The sequence below is a fragment of the Rhincodon typus genome, chromosome 4 (genome assembly GCF_021869965.1).
Source record: "Rhincodon typus isolate 14 chromosome 4, sRhiTyp1.1, whole genome shotgun sequence".
NCBI classification, from domain to species: Eukaryota; Metazoa; Chordata; class Chondrichthyes; order Orectolobiformes; family Rhincodontidae; genus Rhincodon; species Rhincodon typus.
In genome coordinates this window covers 52015488-52041932 of record NC_063335.1, presented here as the reverse complement: position 1 = coordinate 52041932, position 26445 = coordinate 52015488, and the positions used below count along the sequence as shown (strand labels likewise).

The 26445-nt window shown below is 38.5% G+C and overlaps 1 protein-coding gene across 1 annotated transcript in view; it reads left to right on the top strand.

The window, feature by feature from the left end:
- rttn (rotatin) overlaps positions 1-26445 on the top strand; it is a 181259-nt gene that overhangs the window by 4787 nt on the left and 150027 nt on the right. Inside the window, exons 3-8 of the mRNA XM_048595750.1 lie at positions 1513-1708; positions 5118-5219; positions 6447-6537; positions 8883-8997; positions 13855-14005; positions 21727-21892. Of these exons, the coding sequence (XP_048451707.1) occupies positions 1513-1708; positions 5118-5219; positions 6447-6537; positions 8883-8997; positions 13855-14005; positions 21727-21892 (821 nt within the window). The remainder of the gene's footprint in view (positions 1-1512; positions 1709-5117; positions 5220-6446; positions 6538-8882; positions 8998-13854; positions 14006-21726; positions 21893-26445) is intronic.

Genomic DNA, 26445 nt, shown 5'->3' with positions numbered 1-26445 from the left:
GTCATCTTCTGCACATTATATTTTTGTGTATTAGAGAAATAATTTTAGTTTAGTTTTGAAATGTATAATGAATATTGTTTCAGTTGGTTTTACATTTGCCAATGATTTTTATAACCAAAATAGTGTCAATGAATAATGACACAAGTGAAAGAATCCTGGCAATCTGTACAGTGTCTAGCTACATGTTGTGAAGTTCCTGCTTAGCTGTTACAACTTAGATTTCTGTGGAAGGTAAACTCTGATTATTTTCCAAAACCTTTGCAAAGAATCTTCACAATAAATGCTTAGGGTGATTGCCAGCTGCATCAACAGGCATTGCAGGTCATGTGATAGCAAAATATACAATTTTTTTTATGGAGGGTGAGGCACAAGGAGAACTCTTTTCCTCTCTGAATAGTGTCAAGGAGTCACATTCTCTCACCCAATAGGGCAGGCTGTGCTTCAGTTTAACGTTTTGTCTGCCAGTTCCAATCTGCTCATTTAGCTGTTAGCAAATAAGCTTCGCTTGTAAATAATTCCTCGACTCTTGATCAACTGCAACTTGCTAGAACTCATAGCTGCAAAAAATTGAATTTACAATTGGCATGAAATTCTTTGCTGTAGAATTATTTAGCCATCTTGGTAAATCCCTGTTTTTAAAAACACTACTTTATCCTTGCAGTCCACATTTTTAAGGGCATGCAAATAGAACCACATGGTTCTTATACCACAAGTGCAAAATTAACCATTTGAGACTAATGATGATGTCCAGCACTAATTAAAAGTTAGTATGCCCTTAAAAACCCAGTTACATCTTTTTCGTGGATTTTTACAGCAGGATCAATGTTGTTAAAATGGAAGTTCTTATTAGTTCAACAATTGTAGCCTGGGACTGGGGTTACCTCACCAGTGCACTTTCTGAAGTAACGTAGAATCAATGACAGCAACTGCTGGAATTCTGTGCGCATACAGATTCCAAATATTTCTGACCATTTCACAGGAGTAATGACACCAAATCCTGGCTTTTCTTTTATTCATTCATGGGACGTGGGTGTTGCTGGTTAGTTGAACATTTATTGCCCGTCCCTAATTGCCCACAGGGCATTTGAGAGTCCACTACATTGCTGTAGGTTTCGGGTCACATGTAGGCCAGACCAGGTAAGGATGGCAGACTTCTTTACCGAAAATTCCTGACAATCAGCAATGATTTCACAGTCATCATCAGATTTTTATTGAATTGAAATTCCACTATCTACCATGGTTGATTTCGAATGCTGGTGCTCCGAGTGTTATCTGCATCTCTGGATTAATAATCTAGCAACAAAACCACTAGGTGGTTGTCTCCCCTGCCATTACTGCCAAAAAATCTAGGCCAGTGTAACAATAAAGTTCTTAAAGGGTCAGTATTGCTTATTTTTCATTATAGAATTTTGGAACATACTTTTAATGTCAAGTTAGCCTACAATTATAAAATGAAGAGGAGTAAAAACTGCATAGTAAATTAAGTTTTTTTTTTTTAAAAATCATTTAAAGCATTCTTCAGTTGCCCGATTATTTCGAGAAATTGGAGCTTTAGAATTTCTAGCACAGCTGCGATCCAATGTGGAGCCAAAGTTACAAGCGTGCATCGATGAAGTTATGGATGATCTGTTCAAACTGCCAGATACAATTGTTGATGTGCCACCTATTGCCTATCAGTCACAACCTCTGAAATCCTCTGATAATAAAGGTAACCTGAACAATTCTGATGTTAAACCTATGTGCTGTGATATTGGGAGAATACAATCTATTGTTTTGCCATATAGCTCGCTTTTAAAACTGTGAATAGGTATGGAGCATTTTTTTTATTGTCATGTGTATGAGCTATTCATGTAATACTTCCTTGCTGTGACACTTAAGAAGTTTCCATGAAAATATCACCAGGCTGTGAATAAAAGAATATAATAGGTAAAGAAGGACTTTGAAAGGGCTTTAAATATAATATTCTTTGAGCACACAAAATTTAAAAAGAAGATTGTAACATAGAAGTAAACCTTGGTAACTGTTGAGAAAAATAATTAAATCAAGATATAAAGTGTAAAAACTGCCGCAATAACTGGTAGGAAATGGAAGCTAGAATAGAGATTTCTTGCGGAGTTTGCTTTCTGCAAGAGCTTGTTTCCTCATGAACTTGGAGTTGAAAAGAATGTTGTAACTGATAAACAAGATTTTTACAAATTGAGTTTGCTCTTTATATATAAGAACAAAAACAGGAGTTGCTGGAAAAGATCAGCAGGTCTGGCAGCACCTGTGAAGAAAAATCAGAGTTAATGTTTCAGGTCCAGTGACCCTTCCTCAGAAGAGTTCTGATTTTTCTTCACAGATGCTGCCAGACCTAAGCTTTTCCAGCAACTTCTGTTTTGTTCCTGTTTTACAGCATCTGCAGTTCTTTTGGCTTTTATTTGGCCTTTATACCCTTCCTAGAGTTCAGTGGTTCAGTCACTCCTGTAACTGCGTTTAGAGTTCTTCACTTTCCAAAGTATACTCTCATTAAACAATGGGGAGATGATGGTCCAGTGGTATTATTGCTTGACTATTAATCCAGAAACTCAGCCAGCATTTGCAGTTCCTACTATCTCTGATATTCTGGGGACCTGGTTGAAATTTCAATTCAATTTTAAAAAATAATCTGGAATTAACATTCTACTGATGACTGTGAAATCATTGTTGATCATTGGAAAATGCCCATCAGGTTCACTAATGTCCTTTAGGGAAGGAAACTTCCGTCCTCACCTAGTATGGCCTACATGTGACTCCAGACCAAAGCAATATGGTTGACTCTCAACTGCCCTCTGAAATGGCTAGCAAATCACTCTGTTGTATCAATTGCTACATTGGCTACTTGTGTGAGAACATAAACCAGAGGTGTAAAGGAGCTAAGGAGGGCCAAGAGATTGATTAAGAGGGGAAGCATAGTAAAAAGCAGACAAAGTATTTCTATAATCACATAAAAAGGAAGATAGATTAGTGAAGACAAATGAGAGAATTGATAATGTGGAATAAGGTAATGGCAGAACAATTAAACAATGAAAGTATCTTTGTTTTATTTTCACAGAAGAACTGACCAAAAGTAGGGTGGCTCATTGGCTCAATGGTTAATGCTGCTGCCTCACAGCACCAGGGACCTGGGTTCGATGCCACCTTTGGGCCACAGTCTGTGTGGAGTTTGCACATTCTCCCCGTGTCTGCATAGGTTTCCTCCAGGTGCTCTGGTTTCCTCCCACAGTCCAAAGATGTACACCCTGGATGGATTTGCCATGCTAAATTGCTCAAAGTGTTCAGGGATCTGTAGATTAGGTGGGTTAGCCATGGGAAATGCGGGGTTACAGAGAAAGGGTAGAGGGGGCTGGGGCTGCGTGGAATGGTCTTTGGAGGGTCAGTGTGGACTTGTTGGGCCGTGGGCATTCTATGATAAGTGCTAGGCAAGTAAGCATCTTTCGGGAAGCAGGGATTGAAGCAAATTAGCTCGAGTAACAAAAAAAGCTGGAGACATTAATGGGACTGAAAGATGATAACCTACATTCCAGGGAACTAAAGGACGTGATCATCGAAATATTTGATGTGTTAGTTGTCATCTTCCAATATTCTGTAGATTCTGGAACAATCCCAGCAAATTGGAGAGTGCCAAATATTATCCCACTGCTTAAAAAAGGACAGAGGGAGAAAGTTGGTAATTATACACTAGTTAGCCTAATATCAGTAGATGGTAAAATTTTGGAACCTATTCTCAAGGGTGTGAAAAAAGAACACTTTTAGAAGAATAATGACCAAACTACACCCCATCCAACTTTGCTTTGTACTATCCCGGTCTCTCTGAACAGTCTAAATTCATTGGTTCAATGCTTGCTTCTGGTGGCGAGAAAAGTCAAAAAGAAATTTCATGCATGATAACAGGGTAGTGAAGGAGGAGTTTGGTGTACACACCTTTATTGATCAGTGCATTGAGTGTAGGAGTTGGGAGGCCATGTTGTTAGTGTACAGGACATTGGTTAGGCCACTTTTGGAATACTGCATTCAATTCTGGTCTTCCTATTATAGGAAAGATGTTATTAAACTTGAAAGGTTTCAGAAAATATTTACCAGGATGTTGCCATATTTGGAGGATTTGAGCTGTAGGGAGAGACTGAATAGGCTGGGACTGTTTTCCCTGGAGAGTCAGAGGCTGAAGGGTGAAGGGCATGGATAGGGTGAATGATCAGGGTCTTTTCCCCAGGGTAGGGGAGTCCAAAACTAGATGGCATAGCTTTAAGGTGAGAGGGTAAGAGGGTGGTGCATGTATGAAATGAGATGCCAGAGGAAGTGGTGGAGGCTGGTACAAATACAACATTTAAAAGGCATCTGAATGGATATATGCATAGGAATGGTTTAGAGGGTTATGGGCCAAATGCTGGTAAACAGGACTAGATTAATTTAGGATGGCTGGTTGGTATGGACGAGATGGACCGAAGGGTCTATTTCTCTGCTGTACACCTCTATGCCTCTGTGAAAATACATGCTTGATGAGACTTAACACTGCCAGTAAATGGCAACTGGATAATTCACCTTTGCATCTTGTAATTTGAAGGTATTCACCATAATCCACCACTGGAGGTGGCATAAAGATCTTATGTGGAACATTTCAGGAGTAGATGAATATTAGAAGCTCATTGTTAGTAAATAGGACCTATTTTACCTTCAAAGTAAATTTTCATGGAATAAAAATGTGCCCATTTGTAATAGCACTCTACATTAATTGCATGCAGAGGCACATTTTATTGGGTCTTGTCCACACAGATAATAGCCACCATTTTATATATTTTACTGATGGTAGGATTCGCATTTAGAATTACAGTGACCAACTGCGAAGAAAGATATTTTCCATTGCATCAAAATCATTTGTTGACTAAAATTTGATACAGTAAATAAAAATATAATTGTTAGTCTGTCTCTGTCAAATTATCTCCTGTGGGAAAGATTTAGGTGTTTCATCTTGTGGCTTTTTGTAGAACAATATAAAGTTCCGGTTTGAAATGTAAAAGTGATGTTCAATGTAGTACCTATCTATGATATTAAGGTAGTATTGAATGTTTTAAAACAAACTTTTAAAAACATTTCTACAGCTATACCTCCTGTAACATTCGAAGAGGAAATAGTTGGTTACTTTCAGAGAAGCAGCTGCAGTCAAATACAACAAAGCAGAATTTTGCCTCAGAAAGCAGTTGGTGAGTTGGCCTGAACCTGTGGGCTTGATATGCTTTTGGATATAATTCTTGATAAAAAGAAATCCCAACATGGTCATCTGCTTTAACCTTCAATAAGGTACTATTGTTTTAGTTAAAAAGCAGAAAGTGCAAGGAAACTACTGAAAAAGTCAAAGTCGGCGTACGATCATGCATAAAGTGACTGAGTTATTGGTCATTACCGAATTAAACCTTTTTTTAGGTCAAAATGTTATTAGAGGTTCATTGCACAAATAGGCCCCCATTTCAAGTTGTTTTATTGATATTTGCCAGTCATATGATATATACCTATTTTGTTTTGTAGAGAAAAATTCCCTGAGCAGTTGACAATTCCTTTTTGCTGTACTTTCAACACCTGTGTCATAGATTTAAGCAAGGAAGTGACACCTGTTCATTAGCTAGAGCACAAGAGTTTTTGTATTGTCTCGAAGTTTTTAAGAAAATGTGTTTCTGATTGAATATTGTCAGGAGCCCTCTTTCATGTATTGGTATAATGTTCTTTGAGAACACAAAATGCATATAATACCTTTCAATATCTGAAAAGATAACTGCACCTTAGGTGGAAGGAACAGAAATCAAAATATTGTGAAAACAGTCATATTGCTGAAGTGTTTTGCTTTGCATTCATCAGGACAAAAACAAGTGCTGAAGTGGGTCATGCACATTCGCTAGAAACAAGTAGAGCCCTATTCTCTCAGATAAAGGAATATGTTCAAGTCTTATGCCTGTTTTGAATTACATTTCCAAAGAGTTAGGGAGCTCACAGTTCTCCATTCCTTTTTCCATGGCAATGCCTTGGCCAATAAGATTCAACTTGCCAACCAATGAGCATCCTTTTCTCTTGTTATAAATTATTGTATTTGTTCTAACAGTTTGGCCACACATCTCTATTATTAGTTACGGAAATAAGACACTTTCAGTTTTTTTCTCTATTATCTTACAAATCTGTGTGTACGTTAGTAATGCTGTTGACAATGCTAAGATGGAAATTATAATTCCCAGGTCTTAAACAAAACAGTACAGAAATAGCAAAACTATGAAGGAACCATTTCACTGAATGATTTTACGTTTTGAGGTATTGGTTGAGAAGATACTTTCTCTCTCCAAAGCATTGAATATGTCATTGACATTAACTGTAAATTAAAGCATATGGTTATTTTGCAATTGATTTTGCACTCCAGTTTCAAGATTTTTGTTTTTTGCTATTAGGTAATGATACAGTGAAATGCCTGAAGTATTCCACCTTTCCTTGGTTGACGCTCACTATGACAGATAGGCATGTTCTTTCATCAAATGAAAGGTATGTTATAGCAAGTTTGATTGTATGAATGACATTGGAAAAATAAATTACCTTAGCCTAAACTTAATTAAAAAGCTATTTTGCAATCCTGGTAAGAAAATGGACATTGCGGATTTATGTTTCTGTGTAAGAGAGCATGAACTATTAACATGTTGCATATCAAACAAATTACCCGGGCTTGTATTGTGGTACCTAGTAGTCATGTGTATGATTCATAGCTCTGTGATTCCATTCATACAGGAATCCTTTAAATGCGTTGGTGATCCAGAATGGTGTGATTGAAATAACACTTTTTTTTAAATAGCTTTGTATTAGCCTCACTTTAAAAATAAGAATTCAAAATTGTGAATTAAAAGGAAACTACTTTCTTGTACACAGTTCGGAAAATGTCTTCTGAAAGAAGTACTGTATTCCATTTAAAGTGCATAATTTAGGTTAGATGCATCCTATTGGTTTAGCCATTCCTAATTAGCTCACCTCTTCTGCACCACTATTATCTGTTAGTTATTTGTTGCGATGAACTCTGTGGTATTGCTGTTCTTTGCTGGCTTGAACGTGTTCTTAAGCTCCACTGAAACCTACAACATTTTAAAGAGGCCTTGGGGCCTTTCATGAGAGAAATACTGCAGAAATTATCTGATCAGGGTAGGTATTACTTGGCAGGATGGCTTTGATATACCATATTTCAGCATCAAGCTTGTGTAATGAACAAATGGCTTGGGCATTATTTAGGAGATTGCTGATAAAGTCTGTCTTTTAGCACATTGATTTGCAGCAATCTGAATGTGTATATTGACCAGTAAAGATAGGCTTGAGGTAGACATGGAATATTCTAAGTCAGCCACTCTTGGTCCTGAAAATTGCCTACTACCTTTGATTACCAGGAAGGTCAATGTATCTTAAAAGTTTGAGCAAGAAGTGAAGCTAGCTGTTTCACACTGCTACTATACAGTAACAACAAAAGTGAAACAGAAAGTTGCTGTTAAGGCAAATGATTAATGTGATTTATCTGGTCTGCAGTTCTGGTCACTGCACGGGGAAGAATGTGATTACACTAGATAGGGTGCAAAGGAGATTCACCAGGGATGTTGCTTGGCTGGAGCATTTCAGCTATGAAGAGAAACTAGATAAGCTAAAGATTGTTTTCCTTAGAGTAGAGAAAGCTGGATAGGACTGGAGGTGGGGGTTAAGAATCTGATTTGAATGCTCAAAATTATGCAGGGAACAGATAGGAAATTTTCTTCCTATCCGCAATCTTAGCAGAGGGATGAGTAACCAAGGGGCATAGTTTAAAGGTAAAGGGCAGATGATTTGGATGGATTTAAGGGACAGTTTTCACCCAGAGGGTGACTGGTATCTCTACCTCATTGAAGGTGGTAGAGGTAGGAACCATCTGAACATTTACGAAGTATTTAGGTAATCACTTGAAGTGCCATGGCGTACAAGGACATGATCCGAGTGCTGCAAAATAGGACTAGAATGAATAGATGCTTGATGTCTGGTGCAGACATGGTGGACTGGAGGATCTCTTTCTGTGCTCTCAAACTCTGACTCGGTGAATGCCACTCCTGCTGTGATGCCACATACGCAGGCTATTCATCCCAAAGATTGGTAGGTCTTATCAAACAGCATGTCCCTTCAGCCGGTTGCAAGAAACAAGGTACTGACCGTTTCCTAACTAGCCTATACTTCCAAAATTCACAACACTGTGCCTAATATTAGATGTGAATCTGCAGTTTGACAATATTTGCTGGGTAATACTGAATGTATATGGAACTAATTTAGTGTTATCAGTTGGGCTCACAGTGTGATGCACGTGTGTACTGGAATCTACATATATTAATACATAGGTTTTTGTTCTTTGTCGTTAGAAAGACCATTTACATGCACTGTACTTGTGTGGACTCGACGTAATCAGTGCTAGCGATTTGTTGGCTCATTGGTCAGGATACTATTCTGTGAAGTTGGTGTCAACCTGCCTGGTTTAAAATTTAAACACAGCCAGGTTGTCAACTATCAGTCTTGATTGCCATGGAGAATGCACTAGCTAATGTTTCTACCAGTCAGAGTCTACTTGCTAACCAATCAGTTCTCTCCCCTCATGCAGCATAAATGCTAGCTTTTGTTTCCTTGTTTGTGTTCCTGCGAATTGTCCTAATGACTGCAAGATGAAAACTTCAACAAAATTAGCCTTCCAAGTTCCAGCAGTATTTTAAAAAAAAATTGGATTTCAGCTTTCAAGACAGTATTCTAATGTATGTGTTTCATAGACTATCTGCCTAAACTCAGAATATGTTGTGTGGAAAAGCGAAGAGTTTTTAAACATATTGCTTATTTTTGAACAGCTCTCTGAAAAGCAGTAATCACACCTTAGTTCGCAATACTTGTGAACTTCTGCAAGATGTCATAATGCAGGATTTTCCTGCTGAGATCTTCCTTCAGCGTCCAAAGATTGTCCAGGTAAGAGACACATTATAATTCTTTTTATAGAATGTTTCTTTATAGAATCCCTACAGCATGGAGGCAGGCCACTGAGTCCACACCGACTCTCCAAAGAACATCCATCCACACCCATCCTTGTAACCCTGCATTTCCCATGGCTAATTCACCTAACCTACACGTCCCTGAACACTATGGACAATTCAGCATGGCCAATCCACCTAACCTGCATATCTTTGGACTGTGGGAGAAAACTGGAGCACTTGGAGGAAACCCATGCAGATACGGGGAGAATGTGCAAACTCCACTCAGACAGTTGTCCAAGGCTAGAGTCGAATCTGGGTCCCTGGCACTGTGAGGCAGCAGTGCTAACCACTGAGCTATGTTAAATGCTGGTATGTATATCTCTGAACCTTCTCAATTCTGCGATAATAGGTCCAATTTAACAGTTAGGTTATCAATTAATACAGAAGCCAAAGGCTTATTCAGAGTTTATCATGTAGAATGTGATTAACGTTCTAAGCCATCCCGAGCCCTTCAATTCATTGTATGCCATGTCAGATTGCAAAATTGCTCTGGGACCAGAAAAAATAACCATGAAAGCTGCTGGTTCATTACAAAAACCCAATTGACTCACTGTAGTTCAGGGAATGGAAAATCTGACCACTTGTCTAGCCTTACATTATGTTGTTGATTCTTATTGTCTTCTAATGTAAATAAAAGCATTTACTGTTAAATAAGAAGGTATACACTACCTTCTGTTCACAGACATGCAAGAATAAACAATCGGTATAAGCTGATTTCCACTGTCATCCTGAATTTTTTTTAAAAAAGACAGGCTTAATCTATCAGAAGATTATAGCTCAATGGTTATTTGAAATTAAATGTCTCTGTTTTTAAAAGATATGCTGCGCTAATAATTGTATTTCACAGTGAATGAAGATTGTTACTGCTTTCTTTGAAATTAAAAGTTAATTATGTTGAAAAACAGATGCTACATTTCCCTGTATGTAGGACTTTGTTTTTTTTAATCTTGAAACAACTCAGAAGTTTGTGGTTCGTTCAACAGACGAAGGATGAGTATTAAACTATCTCACTTGGTATGATAGCATAAAGGTGCAGTCTCATGTTGTATTTGTGGAGACTGTTATGGACTAGACCAGAACCCCTCAAAATACTTTAAGAAGATAGCCCAGACTCTAACTTTTTCTAACTTTTTTTTTATGGTAGGTGTGAAGTGAGTATTCTAGCTGTGATGCGATGGTCAAACTACATGACGTTAGTGATTTATTTAATCACTATAGTTAAAACACAAACAAAAGAAAGAGAAAATTAGAGTAATTAAATTATTGGAAAATTTAACCAAATATTAGATACAGTACCTATTACTAATCAGCTGTTCCAATATAGTAACATTCCATAAACACACCCTTTGGCGAAGAAGCAAATTCAGACACAGATTTTTACATGTGGCTCTCCAATCCAGGAGGAAACAACATCGAGAGATTTCAGAGAAAATAACAGCTAAAAATCATTCACTGAAGCTTCCAACTCTCCTGAGTCCCCAAACAACTTCTGCCTACTAAAGCTAAAAATAAAGAAAGTGAGAACTGGTTACTCCCATTCAAGCTGCTTCCATTGTTGCAACATTTAAAAACCTAAAGGCCTCCTACGTTGTTTACTTAAGCCATCTCAGCAGCCAGTTCCGTACATTTGCCAAAACAACCTCTCTTCAAAAAAAAACCCAGGACAAAGTAACCTTTTTCTAGTGACAGCATTGTCATAAGACAAGCTGTCAAATTTAGTTCTGAGACAGCATAAAAGTTGCATGGTTTTTTGATTCTTTCCTGGTACATGGTACACTGTAGGAAGGCAAAGAGAAAGGGGAGACAAATGAAGATTAGTAACATGAATTTATGAATTAAATTAAACAAAGATTATCAGAGGCTTTTAGGTTTGTTTTTGTTAAATTTGGAAAAAATATGTTGTCATATACGGTTGGATGAAACAGTATGCCTAAATGAAACTTGAATATGGAATTTAGGACAGATTTTGGGTAGAGGTTAGAAATCTAGCTAACGATTATTAATTTCAGATGCTCTTTCACCTTTGAAATTGGTTGAGTATTTAGAAATTGGCCAATGTTTATTGCCTATCACTAATTTGGTTTCATTTGGTGCTGAGTCACTCATGACCTGTCCAGTTTATGTGTTGCCGATGCAGTGACATTGCTATCAGAAAGTTCCCAAAGTTTTTTATCAAGCAACTATAAAAGGAAAGGTTATGTATTTCTGAGTCAAGAATGGCGTGTGACTTGGAGTGAGCTTGGAAGTGGTGGTCCCATGCAACAATTATCTTTGTTGTTCTTGGTGTTTGAGGTTGCAGATTTGGAAATTATTGTTGAAGAAGCTGTGGTTAGTTGTCTTTATGCACTTTGTAGACGGCACACATGGCAGCTATGCTGTTGCTGCAATGGGGAGTAAATGCTTGTTTAAGGTGATGGATGAAGTGTTGATCAAATGTTCTGCTTTGCCAAGTTTTCTGAGCGTTATTTGAGCTGCATTCATCCAGACAAGTGAACACTATACCGTCACGCTCCTGACTTGTGCCGTTGTAGATAATGGACAGGCTACGTGGAGAATGGAGAGTCAGGATGTGAGTTATTTGCTGTAGGATTCCTAGCCTTTGAACTTCTCTTGTAGTAAACATATTTATATGGCTAGACCAGTTCAGTTTCTGTCAATGTAACCCCCATGATTTTGGTTATTAAATTTAACATTAAATACTGCTGGTTTTCTCACTAGTTAGGTCGCAGTCTCCACAAGTTTATCTTTGATGTGAGTCATTCCATGCTGACCCCAACACACTAGAAAAAGCGTAGCATCTCTGCTGTCATCCTGACTATAATCTGGTAAGAATCACATCTGGTGAATTGAGTCTGGAACCTTTCTGGTCTCCATGCTTCAGCTACTTGCCAAATTAATTTTTGGCAGAGAATTCCACAGCTCACCACCTGTGGGTGAAGAAATTTCTCTTTGCCTCAGTCCTAAATGGCCTACCCTGTATTCTTAGACTCAGACCCCTGGTTCTGGATACCCAGCCATGAAGAACATCCCTCCATTTACCCTGTCTAGTCCTATTAGAATTTTATAGGTCTCATTCTTCTTAATTCAAAAGAATATTATAGAATCCCTACAGTGTGGAAGGAGGCTATTCCGCCCATCGAGTCAGCACTGACCCTCAGAGCATTCCACCCCGTACCTGTAACCCTGCATTTCCCATGACTAATTCACCTAGTCTGCTCATCCCTGGACACTATGGGCAATTTAGCATGGCCAATCCACCTAACGTGCACACCTTTGGACTGTGGGAGGAAACCCAAGCAGATGTCGGGAGAATATGCAAACTCCACACAGACAGTCATTCAAGGATGGAATCGAATCCGGGTCCCTGGCACTGTGAGGCAGCAGTGTTAATCACTGAGCCACCTTGCTGCTCTAGCTAATATATTCCTAACTGGTCCAGTTCATCATCTTGCATTAGTCCTGATATGCAGGAATCAGTCTGGTAAACCTTTGTTGCATTCCCTCCATAGCCAGAATATTCTTCCAGATAAGGAGACCAAAACTGTATACAGCTCTCCCAGTGTCGTCTCATCAAAGCCCTGTATAATTGCATCAAGACATCCCTGTACTTGACCTCTTGCCATGAAGGCCAATATGCCCTTTGCCTTTTTCACTGCATCTATACTTTCAGCAACTGGTGTCCAAGGGGGTCTCCCTATCTCAATGTATCACTATTCAGATAGTCTGCCTTGCTGTTTTTGCTACCAAAGTGGATAACCTCATGTTTATCCAGATATACTTTATCTGACATACATTTACCTACTCACATTCAACTTGTTCAAATCACACTGAAGTACATCTTCAACCTCCTTACCATTCACCCTCCCACTCAATTTTGGCATCTGCAAACTTGAAGAGATTATATTTAGTTTTGTCATTTATCATTCATATATATTGTGAATAGTTGGGACCCAGATACAGATCCCTGCGGTACTTCACTGGTCACTGCCTGCCACCTGGGAAAAGATCTGTTTATTCCTATTCTGTTACCTGTCTGCCAGCCAGTTCTTTATCCATGTCAATATGCTGCCACCAATCCCACACACTTTAATTGTATATGCTAATCTCTCATGTGGAACCTTATCAAAAGCCTTCTGAAAGTCTAAATATACTGCATCCATTGGCTTCCCTTTACTAATTCTCTCAAAACTCCAATAGACATGTCAAGAATGATTTGCCTATCCTAAATCCATGGTAAGTTTGTCTGATCACTGTTTTCCAAAAACTTCATTTTTAAGTCTTTTTAGTGGACTCTAACATTTTGTGAAGTACTGATGTTGGGCTAACTAGTTTATAATTTGCTGTTTTCTCTTTACCTCCCTTTTTTTTAAATAGTCGGGTTACATCAGCTACACAGGAACTGTTCCAGAGTCTAAAAATTTGTGAATGATCCACTATTTCCAGGACCACTTTCTTAAATACTCTGGGATATAGATTATCAGGCCCTAGGGATTTAGCAGTCTTTAATCCCACTAATTTGCCTACAACGATTTCTTTATCAGGACTCCTTCACTTCAGTTCCTCCCTTTCATTAGCTTCTGTGTTCCTCAACATTTTCAAGACATCATTTAATATATTTAATTGGAGTGCCGTCTCTTTACTCCCCATTATAACTTGCCCTTTTTCTGAGTATAAGGGGAAATTACAATGGCGATCAAAGAGATGGCAGGTCAAGCTTTCTCTTTTTGAAAAAGGTTTGACAATAATAATTTACATTTTTAAATTTTCTGTCTTCCCTGATATCCATTTTCAGAACCTTCTCTTGTTGACAAAATTAGCGTTTGGTGGAGATGGAACACAATATTTAGCGATGCAAGCCGTGGGTTGCTTGACCCAACTGTCTGTGTATCTGCAGAGGAGACTAAACTTTCACAGGGATCCCAGCTTCTTTTCTACAAAACAAGGTAAGGTGAACTACTATACTTATTTAGTGTGAGAGAGGGAGATGGAAAGGAGCTGCAGCGGCTGGGAGACCTTGTTTGGGGGATGGGGTGTGTGTGAAAAGGAGTGACAGCAAATGCAGACAGAATTGACACTGGACCGAATGACCTTCTCCTTGCCATAATGCCTGTGGCGCAATACCTAGCCTGTAGCCTTGCAGATGCTTGTGCTTCAGGAGTTGAGGGATTTCCACCTCAGCCACCAAACTGGGCAACAAGTCCCTGACTCCTAACATCCTCTGGGTGAAAAAGATTTTCAGGTCACCTTTCCTCTTTCAACCATTTACCTCTCCATTCTATCCAAGCCCCTCATTATTTTGCACACCTCCATTAAGTCAGGTCTTGACATTCTCTTTGTTTTAGGGAAAACAACCCTAACGCATCCAATCTTTCTTCGCACAAGAACAGAAAGTGCTGAAGAAACTCGGCAGATCTGGCAGCATCTGTGGAAAAAAAAAACGTTCATGTTTCAAATCAGTGACTTTCGTTGGAACCCTTACCAATTTTACCTCATGCGTGCAATTTTCAAGCCCTGGCAACATTCTTGTAAATCTGTTCGGTATTCTGTCTAGAGCAATTACATCCTTCCTGTGATATGTTGGCCTGTTCTGTACACAGCTCCAGCTGTAGCCTAACAAGTGACTAAAGTAGTTCCAGCATTCCATCCCTGTATCCAACATCTGGCCCAAAGAAGGAAAGTATCCCATTTGCCTTCTCTACCACTTATGTACCTGTCCTGCTACCATGAGGGACCTGTGGACAGGCCACTTGTCTGCCCACTCAGGTCGACAGTAATCCTCCTTCACTATCAACTATCATATAATTTTTCTGTTGTTTGCAAATTTTCCAATCGTGCCTCCCACAATTAAACCTAAATCGTTAATGTATACCACATAAAGCAAGGGACCCAATACTGAGCCCTGTCGAATGCAGTTGCAAGCTGTTTTCCATTGATAAAAACATTCAAAGGCCATTTCCATTTGTGTCCTGTCACTCAGTTCATTTCGGATCCAACTTGCCATTTACTGCTGTATCCCATTGCTTTTTTTTTCTGACTAACCTGCCATGTGGGACCTTGTCAAATGCCTTGCTAAAATCCACATAGGCAACATCCATTGCACGACTGTTATCTATCTGCTTTGTTATTTCCTCAAAAAATTCAGTTAACTTTGTAAGACTTGACCTTCCTTTAACAAAACCATTCTGACTATTCCTGATTAAATCTTGCCTCTCCAAGTACAGTTGATCTTATCTCGCAGTATTGATTGCAGTAGTTTTCCTATCGCTGAGGTCATACTGGCTGACCTGAAATTCCTTAGCCTATTCCTTGCATCGTTTTAGAATAATTGTACAATATTTGCAGATCTGCAATCCTCATACCTTGCCTAAATCTAGTGAGAATTGGAAAATAATTCTCAGACCATCTGCTATTTCTTCCCTAGCTTCCATTTAACAGCCTAGGATGCAATTTATCTGGCCCTGGTGTTTTACGCACTGGTTAATCCCTTCAGGACACCATCCTCTTATTTATTTTATCTAAATTTCACATTCCTGCTGTTTAACCATAATGTCCCCATTATCCCTCTGTTTTGTGAAGGCAGACACAAAGTTCTGATGCAGAATCCTGCCACAATTTTTGCATCGCACAAATTATCTTGTATGTTTCTGTTGGGGGTAATGCTTTCCTTAGTCATTCTCTTGTTCTTAATGCACTGTTAAAAACACATTTGGATTTTGCTCTGCACTAAAGTGAAGACCATTGCAAAATCTCTGTTAAGTTCTTCTGCCAACTCCTCACTTTCTATTATTAGTTTGCTAGAGTCACTTTTTATAGGTCCAATGTTCAATTTTGTATCTCTTCATTTTTGAATTGTACAGAAACTCTTACTGTCTGTATTATAATGATAGCTTGTTTCCTCTTCTACTCCGTTCTTTCCTGCCACAAAAATAAGTAACCAGGGAGCTGAGCATAATGGTGGGATGGAGGTAAATCAAGCAGCCCCCCACCCTTCCTCCTTCACTTGGAGCCAAAAAGATTTACAGCTGCAAGAGTGGTGATGTTAAGTGCAAATATTGTGGGATAATATGGGCCTAATTTGTAGAATTGGTCAAGTCAATTAACAGTCCTGGAAAATGGGTAACCACTAGATCTTACTGTCTTCTCTCCATCCAGGTGCCAGTGTCTAGAGGTGTGGCAAAAGAGGCCCCATAAGTAAAATCTGAGGCCCACAGCCTTGTTGATTTTGTTTTCAAATGGGGCTTGCAGGTTAGTTGCTCGCACTTGAAACTGTGCTTAACCTGGAAGACCAGTTGATGTTGGAACATACTGGAGCTAATGTTTTTAGTCTTTCTTACATTCATTTGTAGAGCTAAATATTACAAGCAGCTACCTCCTTCCTCAGTCACATCAGGATTCTAATACATGTTTGTTTATTCTTCTCTTTGCCAACTAAGAGCGAGAAATTAAAGGGCCACTATTAATTTAACTGTAATGGAAAGCAAAATCCTAGGAGAGTAGCTAATTGAAAAGTGATTACTGTTTTCAATGATGCAGTCCAGTTCTCTCCTCTTACTTCCAAATGCATTCCAGTCATAAAGCTTCAGGCACCCAGTGAGCACATCATATCCCCTCTCCGAGAATATCCCTGTTCAAAAATAGCCATGGAAGGGAGGCAGACAGTTGGAACCAATGATCTAAGTATATCCTTTATAGGTATTTCCAATCTAGCCAATTCAGAGATGATATTATACATTCTAGCGCGGGTGTGACTTGAACACGAACTCTGTGCTACAAGAGCCAAGTTAGAGACCAGACCAAAACCTCTCAAAATATATCAAGGAGATAGCCTAGACTCTAACTTCTTTATTATTTAAATGCAAGTGTAGGGTGCCATGTTCCAGATGTGATTTGATTGTCAAACAACCAGGCTTTAAGCAAAACACACTTTATTCTTACACCATAGTTAAAATACAAACAAAAAAAAACGAATGATCATAACTTTAACTCTGTTGAAACACTTAACAGAGGAATATATTATTTAACTACTATTCATCAACTGTTCCAATTTAGCAGCATCCCATAAACACACCCTTGGCAAATGCAAATTCAGTAAAACAGATTTTTCTCGCGTGCTATGTCTCTTCTCCAGTCCAGGAGAAAAGAACACCAAAAAGAAACAATGTAGCTGCAGAGACAGCACTCAAGTTTTTCCTGCAGCAGAGTGAGAGACAGCTGTATCTGTCAGCTTACAACCCCAACTTGAACTGAAAACAAAACTGAAACCATGGGTCTGTGTGAGCCTGACACCACCCACTTATGCTTCTTTTGTCTAATTTTGAAAAAAAGGTCTCAGGAAAAAGTTCAAAACAAACCAAATCACGAAAAGCACCACAGTTTTTACAAAAATATACAAGAAGGCCAGTCTCTTTGACCCCTAACAATTTATTTTGTGCAAAGCATTTCTTTAGTAAAATGGACAGCTGGTGACTTGCATCCACCCATTTCATTTTAAAGATTTCCTTTCTTGTTTATTCAAGGCAGCAAGGCCAAGCTAAATCCTTAATTATTGCTTTTCACCCATGAATAATAGTCTGAAACCAGGAAGCGTTGTTGAGAACGATTAGCTTCATATAAAAGCAACGTATTCCAGATTCTGAAAATCTGAAATAAAAACAAAGGTCTGGCAACATCTGTGGAGAAAGAAACAAAATTAACATTAGTATGACTTAAAATTTTTTGAGAAGATTTGTAGCTTGGATTGTGAATGAGGTTGCAGACTTGTTCACGGAGCCGGCGTGTTTGATTGCAGATGTTTCATCACCCTGCTAGTTAACATTGTTAGTGCGCCTCCAGTGTTCTGTTCTGCTTGTTATTTACAAGCCTCGGTATGCTGGGGTGGTCGGTATTACTTCTAGTTCTGTTTTTCAGTGGTTTGTATATCGGGTCCAGTTCAATGTGGACACACAAACAAAATTCACAAACGAAGAAGAGGGCAACAACTGACTACCTTTGCCGGACATAATGGTGGAACGTAAGAACAATGGGGAACTCCAGACTAGAGTATACAGGAAGGCCACACATATGGACCAGATACTTAATTACACCAACAACCACCCCAACACCCATAAACGGAGCTGCATTAGGACATTATTCAAATGAGCCACAACATACTACAGCAACCCGGAATTACGCAAAGCAGAACAGGAGCACTTATATGGTGTTTTTAAAAGGAATGGATACCCAAAAAGCACAATCTGCCATTATCTCCGCGATAGACCACAACAAGAAGACACAACACTGCCAGACACACGAGTCACCCTACCGTACATCAGGGACATATCAGAGATGACCACAAGACTACTCAGACCCCAGGTATCAGAGTAGCCCACAAACCAACAAGCACCCTGCGACAGCTACTGAAGAATGTAAAGGACCCCATACCCACAACCAATGAAACTAATGTAAATACAAAATACCGTGCAAGGACTGTGAGAAATATTACAGAGGCCAAACTGGAAGAAAACTGGCAATAAGGATACACGAACACCAACTAGCCACCAAGAGAGACAACCAATTCTCACTGCTTTCAATACACACCGACAAAGAAGGACATGAATTCGACTGGGACAACGAGTTGCAAGAAATACAGATTTGAGTGTTCAGAGCAAAACACCAGGGCAGTGACAGTGGTGGCAGAGGAATGATAGATGTGTAAAAAAATGTGTAAATGTAACCTGTGAAAAGGAGAAAATGGGTGACCTGAGAGCAACGTCAATAAGACACAAACAAAACACAGCTGAGGGAGGGTGATCGAGGTAAGAAAATGGACTACAGAGGTTATACTCTGAAGTTGTGTAAATTAATATCGAGTACTAGAGGCTCTAGACTACCTAAGTAGAAGATGAGTTTTTCTTCCAACTTGTGTTGAACTTCATAGGAATATATTAGCAAGCTAAGGATGAATGTTAGCATGGGAGCAACATAGTTTCTTGAAATAGTGAGCAACTGAGTGGTTAGGATCATTCCTATGGACGTCTGCGTTTGATCTCGTCAATGTAGAGGAGACTGAATTGTGGGCAGCAAATACAGACAACTAAATTGAAAGAAGTACAAGAAAAATGCTTCACTTGGAAGATGTGTTTGAGGTCTTGGATGGTCATGAAGGCAGAGATGAATGGGCAGGTATTACAATTGCAGGAGATGTATGGGAAGGAGGAAGTGTGGAGTGATGAAAGAGTGGATAAGGGTGTCATGGAGGGAATTTATCTTTTAGAATACTGACAGTGGAGGGGAGAGGAAGATGTTATTGTTGGTGGCATCATACTGGAGGTGACAGAAATGGCAGAAGATTATGTTTTGAAAGTGGAAACTGGTGGGGTAGAAATGAAGGCAGTGGGAACCCTATAGCTATAGGAGGGAGGGGGAAGGGGAGATGGTTGTAGTGCAGAGATGGGTCAGACAAGATTGAAAGCTCTGTCAATTACAGAGAAGTTGAGTGGTGGGGTTAGGTTCCTCGATTGAGGAAAAAGGTCATGTTGGAGGTTGAAGTTGGTATCATTGGAACAGATGTGATGAGGTGGATAAACTGGGAGAATAGAATGGAACCCTGACAGGAACAAGGTTATGAGGAGATGTAGGTATACAAAGGTTCCGCATATATCGACAAACCCTGAAAATGATCTGTTGGAAACTCCTATCAAGTGGACCTTTTACAACTACAGTATCTACTTTTAAATATCCAAGGATGTAATTTCCGTGTAAAATACTATCTAAACTCTCAGGTGATTATTTCTGATACATTTAGCAGACTTCCAAATCTTGTTAAGAGCAAAGATGTCCCTGTTGGCTTTCAAGTAGGTAATGAATCCAATTTCAAAAGTAGTCTTCACATCGATCACATTCATTTGAGTTAAAGTCGAGCATAGCAGATTTAGCCAGATGCATCTGATATCCAGCTGCTACAGCGAAAGGAGATCATCGGCAGATGGTCCAACACATTTAGCAGGCCTCTGATCTGACACGATCTTTCTGGTTATTTAGAGACAAGTGATTATACCATTTTGTGACTTCTAACAGTTTGTGACTCGTTAATTGCCATATTCATTAGGTTTGGTTGGTGTTCCTCAGCAAAATGTGTCTGACAGCGTTCCACAGTTTACGTTTCCAAGTTCTTGGAAAGATACAATCATGCTGTGTAAACTCCAGTTTATAAAACATTGTTACAGATATTAGCCCAATTCTATGACGAAACAGATGATCCATCAGATTTGTACATGATCAAACATCTGTCACATGTCATTATCCTTTATTATTGCTCCTTTTGTAGAGCTTTTCTTTGCAGTTTATTATTAAGGCGGCATGGTGGCTCAGTGGTTAGCGTGAGGAACGCGGGTTCGATTCCACCCTTGGGTGACTGTCTGCGTGGGTTTCCTCCGGGTGCTCCGGTTTCCTCCCACAGTCCAGAGATGTACAGACTAGGTGGATTGGCCATGCTAAATTGCCCATAGTGTTCAGGAATGTGTAGGTTAGGTGAGTAATAGGGGGATGGGTCTGGATGGGATGCTGTGAGGGTCGGTGTGGACTTGTTGGGCCAAAGGGCCTGCTTCCGCACTGTAGGGAATCTAATCAAGCCAAAATCATAACCTCCCACTTTTTCTTTGTCTTTTCTTACCTTCAGTAATTTTTAAGTTGATTTGATCATAAATACTCAAATTTCGGTTTTGTTGCCTTTTTAGTGAGAGATTTCTGAAACTTTGCAAATGCTTCAGTAGAGTTAGATGAATAATAAGATACTTCATTCACTAGCTTCTTGTTCTATTTTATTAGGAAAGACTTGGATGAACTGCTGTTTATCCATCAATCTTTCTTTTATGTTCTGTTTTTGTCCAGATGTCTCATTTTCATGTTTATAAAAACTGCCCTGTTCCAAGCAGCATTCTTTGTTTTTGTTCTAACCTTATTTTTCACTTTGAAACTAAATCTAATTATATTCATTTCCAGAGGCATTCATCCACGTTCAATTCATCTGCATGTTCTATTCCATTGCTGTTGGCTCGGTTTAACAATACTTGTCTCTATTTTACATATAGACATATTTTGCGAGAAAACAATTCCCCAAATAGTATAGGAAGTCTCTTCTCTTTTTTTTCCCATATATTCCCCCTTCACCAATCAATTGCTGTGTGACTTAAATTTCTTAGGAATAGGAAGATTATCATTTTACTTTTTTATTCTGACTGGATGACTCTGGTATTGGACCATGAAAGATCTGGACTCTACTTCAGCCTGCGCTGACTGGAGTTCTCATTGCGAATTAATTGGCTTTCAGCCAATTTCAGATAATTGAGCCTACTTCAGGCAAGCAAGATGGTGATGATGTTTAGCATAGAATGAGACCATCCAGTAGATCCAGCAAAGTGCAAATACAATATGTCTTAGAAGGAACAATTATGAGTCATAATTAAAGCTCTGGCACTGAATTTAAATTGGTCGCATCAGAGGGTACATTTGTAGAGTTAAGTAAGAGTAGAATTAAGAGAGGATTTATCTTTTACAAATACATGGTTGGTCCTTAATTAATCCATGATATATGTGTGTCTTTTAGATATTATTGTACAAGTGCAAGCATGTAATCCCTATGCTAGGTTAACATTCAGAAATTTGCTTTTGCTTTTTTATCCCCTAGATTTAGTTTCTCAGCACTCTTCTGTGGCTTATTCTCAGGAAACAAGGGGGACACACATTTCCCAAAATCCCTCTCTAAGAAGTACCAGTCCCAGACCATCCGTAGTTGGGCGAACTGTTCAACGTCCCAGAGGAGATGGCCAAGATGGTGATGCAGTATCATCAAGGTAAATGAAATATTGCTCGGGCATTGTACTACCTAGGAGCAGTTCTGACGCATGGAAATTTCTTCCATTTCAGTTGTCAACAAACGTAACTTGGTTCTGTTCATCTGTAATGTCTATTTGTGTGCTTGCCCTTATGTTTATTTGGAATGCACAGTACTTAAATTTACTCAAATAAAATTAATTCAGAATGTCCTGATTGAATATGCCAGACCTTCATTAAAAAATAAAATTTCTGAGGAGCCTTTAACTGGACCCATATTAAAACAAAATAATGGAAATGTAGAAACTGTAAACAGAGAATCTAGGTTATCATTTCAAAGCCTTCCATGAATTCTACAGAGGATCTGCATCTGAAGCTTTTCTGTATTGGGTGTGGAATGACATGCTGAATAGTTCTATTGAATTATTATTTTCCATTTCTACATTTCCAATACTTTTTCATTTTTGGTGGAAAAGTGTTCAAGATTAAATATGAATATGTAATATTTAACAGAGGCAATTTTATTTTTTCATTGTAATTTCCTGCGTTGATGGAAAGAGAGTAATGTCCATATTCCTTGGTGCAAAGAAAATTAATTACAGAAAGTTTTGCAATCTTGAGCTAACCTCGATTTATGATCTTGTGGAAATGGAAAAAAACTTATTTTTAATGTTTTGGGGGCGAGCATGGCAAAGTAAGCAGTTTGTTCAAGTCATCAGTTTGCTCTCCAGTCGAGACCCAAGTGACAGCTTGCTAAATTGGCAAATGGTTGAAGATTCAAACTTTGTACCACAACATGTACCCTGAAACAAGACACAGCACTACAGGAAGAGTAATCTATAAATTGTGAGATGAATTTAAAAAGAAAAATCGGGTATTAACAAAAAGATTGAGTATAAGTCCGTGGAGGCTTAAAGCTGCTATATCATCCCATCAGCCAATATCACCTGATCGTGAGGTGGGTTGAAAAGAAACAATGAGCAAAGTTTCTGATTCAGGATATCAGGAATTAAAGTTACATGAAGAGGTTAACCAAGTGGATTTTCTTTTTGAAATAGAGCAGACTTAATGACCCAATTTAACTTTTCAAGATCATAAAGATCAATTTGCCAAATTTTGTACTTTGTTTTAATGTGAGGCTATGCTGAGTTAAGAGGGAGAAGGGAAATCGGTTAGAACATTTTGTTCCCCAACGTTTTGTGGTAATGTTACTCCAATTACTCTTTATCTATGGCTAAGGGAGGAACTCAGCCAGACAAGTTGAAATCTGAACCAAATTCTGTCATTATATCTTGTTCTTTATTTTATCCAGAACTCCACTGACAGCTGCCATTTGATAGTTTTCAGAGCAACCCTCATTGGAAATTACATTATGCAATGCTCTTTCAACTCTCGGAAGTAGCGTAGACTGATTGGATGGAAGTTTTCCAAAGATGGATGCAAGACCACTGTAGAAAGCTCACTTTGATTGGCAGTCTCTACCTTATAAATCATGGTATAGCTGGTGTGAAATTTGTGCAAATATTACACATTAAACAACTAACTACTCTCTGCAGCTAAGGTTGTCAGATATTTGGGGTGCGGGAGAGTGAACCTGGCAAAGCATAGAAGGAAAACATGGCATTTTCATGCAGTATTTACCAGCTGAGAGTGTGTCATAAAACTTCGCAGCCATGGACGAACTTGGAAAGCGTAGCCATTGTTATGATTGAATAAATGTGGCAGCTAACTTGCACTCGCGTCCCACAAACAGCGATCTGTTAATCGCCAGGTTTTTAAGTTAGTTAATTGAGAGGTAATCATTGACCAGGACATTGAGGAGAACCAGCCTGTTTTTCTTTGAAATAGTATTGTATAATCTTTTGGCCTATTTCAGAGGACAGATGGGTCTCAATTTGGCATCTGATGGAAGAATAGGGTTAGCAGCATTTCTGAATGGGTGGTTCAGTAGTTGACAGGTTCCATTTGTCTTGCTCTTTATGGACAAGGTACCTGGACAATTTTCCTGAAAGTTGGGCAGATGTCAGTGGTGTAATTTTTCTGGAACAGCTCGGTCCAGGACATGTGTGTATTTATAATGGATAGCATTTGTTTATCATGATTACAGTTAGGTAATTTAGTTAATAATTCCATAGGATCAACTAAATTGCCATTTGATAAGTTGCAAAGTATCCGTTTTAAAGAAAAATTTAATGTGGGTACTATAATATGTTAATACTAATTCTGTATTATGGCCCTTTGCACAAAATTGTTGTAGAACTATCTCAGAAGAGATTGCTTGTTAATTTTGGTGTTATCTTCATTTAACTGATGTTAGCCTTCCAATCCAAATAAGGGGATTAAAATCATTTTGGTGCCTTTAAGGATAGGTTAATATCTTTCTTCATTTGGGAAGAGGTTAAAGGCAACTGCTTTGTTTGAAAAAAACTGCATACCTGTTTATTTAATTTCTTGAGATCATGGAATGTAAGAGATTGACTAATAGTAGAGAAGTGGTATTTATGAAGAAGAATTGACTCCTGTATTTTTTTTCTACTTTGTATCAAAGTTACAGCCAGAGGCAGTTTTTTAAAGAGTAAATGAGGGACGGAATTAGATTTGCCATCATAGCATTTGATTTCTGTTATACTTGTAGTCTCGCTTGTCAATCATGATGTCATGATTGTAGACATTTAAGTTCAGAGCCAATATCTGTTTTTAAAAAATTGAATACAAGTCATATTTCAGATATATGCTGTCTCCGGATGCCAAAGAAAGCTTTGATTTTTCTCCTAACTGTTGGATTGAACCAATTGATTTTCTCATTGTTCTGTGTGTACCAGTAAAACTACTTTCTGACTAATGTAATCAATTGTATCAGAGTGGCAATAAAACTAAGGGAAGAGCATTGAAATTGCTAACTTAATTCTTATTTTTAATCTCGGGTTGGCCTTCATTTTGCATGGCTTTGAATAATTCTATGAATCGTTTAAAGGAAATATTTGAGGTCAAATTGAAAATTCCTGTTTTAGACGAAGTGCCATAACTTTTTTTCTTAATAACCTCAAACTGACAGAGTTGAAGATAATGATTGAGTTTGTTTTGTAGATTTTATATTATACGCAAAGTTATAAACTGCCTGAATCCCATTTGAGATGATTATTCCTAATTACATTATTGGTTACCCAAATCAGCGAATTGCAAAAGCAAAAAAAAGAAATCTTTCTTTCACTCTCTTTCTGCACTTGATTTGCCGTTGAGTTTGCCACTTTTTTAATTTGCCCTTGTTCTCAGCCCTTCTAATTATTTCCTAATTCTTTAATGTTGTTTCAAGAGAAATACTTTTGTTTTGCTTTGTTCACTGAAGTTGCAGACGCCCCATGTACCTCAATTCATTGTTACCAGCTTGGACTCTCAATTACTTTGTGGATACACTTATAGTACTTGAACTGAAGGGCACAAGAGCAAGTCCAACTAACATAAAATGCAGCTAAATGTTTCTTCTATAAAGCTAAAACTAGGTCTAATCCCTTCTTAAAATACTTCAGTTTGGTGATGTTATGCCAGTTGTACTGTAACTTTTGTTTTCTGAGGATGTAGGTTTTTGACTCCTCTTACACAAACTTTAATACATCTTTTGGGCTAGTAATTGTCTTTGCTGCCCACAGAAGATTTTCTCTTTTCCCTTTGATGATGTTTGCACCTGTGATCTCATTGATTTTCAGATCGTTGAGTCAATTTCACCTGGTGTGGTAATGAAATCTAGCAGACTGAGATTTTTTAGCAACATAGGAATGGGAGTAGGTCATTTGGCTATCTGAGTCTGTTCCATCATTCCATAAAATAATGGCTTTTCTGGTTATGGTATCAGCTCCACTTTTCTGTCTCCTGCCCCATACCCCTGCAATAACCTATGACTCCTTTGTCTATCAAAAATCAATGTAACTCAATGTTGAGTGAATTTAAGACCTGGCTTCCACTACCTCCTGGTGAAGAGAACAATTCTCTGAAAGAAGGAAAAAAATTTGTCTTAAAAATGAGATCTCTTGTTCTTAAATCTGTCCCATGTAGTCTCCCCCACAAGAGGAACCATAGCTCGATGTTGTCTCACCAATGCTCTGCACAGCTGCAGTAAAACTTCCCCACTCTTCTATAGTCCATTCCTCTTGCCATAAACCCCAATACTCCATTGCCTTCCTAATCATTAGCTGCGTACTAACTTCAGGGGATTCATGTATGAGGATTCTCAATCCCCCTCCAACCCTGACTCCTGCAATCTTTTTCCATTTAGAGAATATATTGCTTTTCTATTCTTGATACAAAAATAACAATTCACATTTACCCACCTTCTACTATATCTGTCAAACTTTTGCCTATTTACTCAACCAATCTCTTTCCAGGTCCTCATTCCTGTTAACAATTTACTTTCCTATCAATCTTGTCATCCGATAATTTAGCTACCATACATTGGGTCCCATATTCAAGTCATTGATATAAATTGGAAATATTTAAAGACTCAGTACTGATCTCTGTGCCACTCATAGCCGTACAGCATGGAAACAGACACTTTGGTCCAACCAGTCCTTGCCGACCA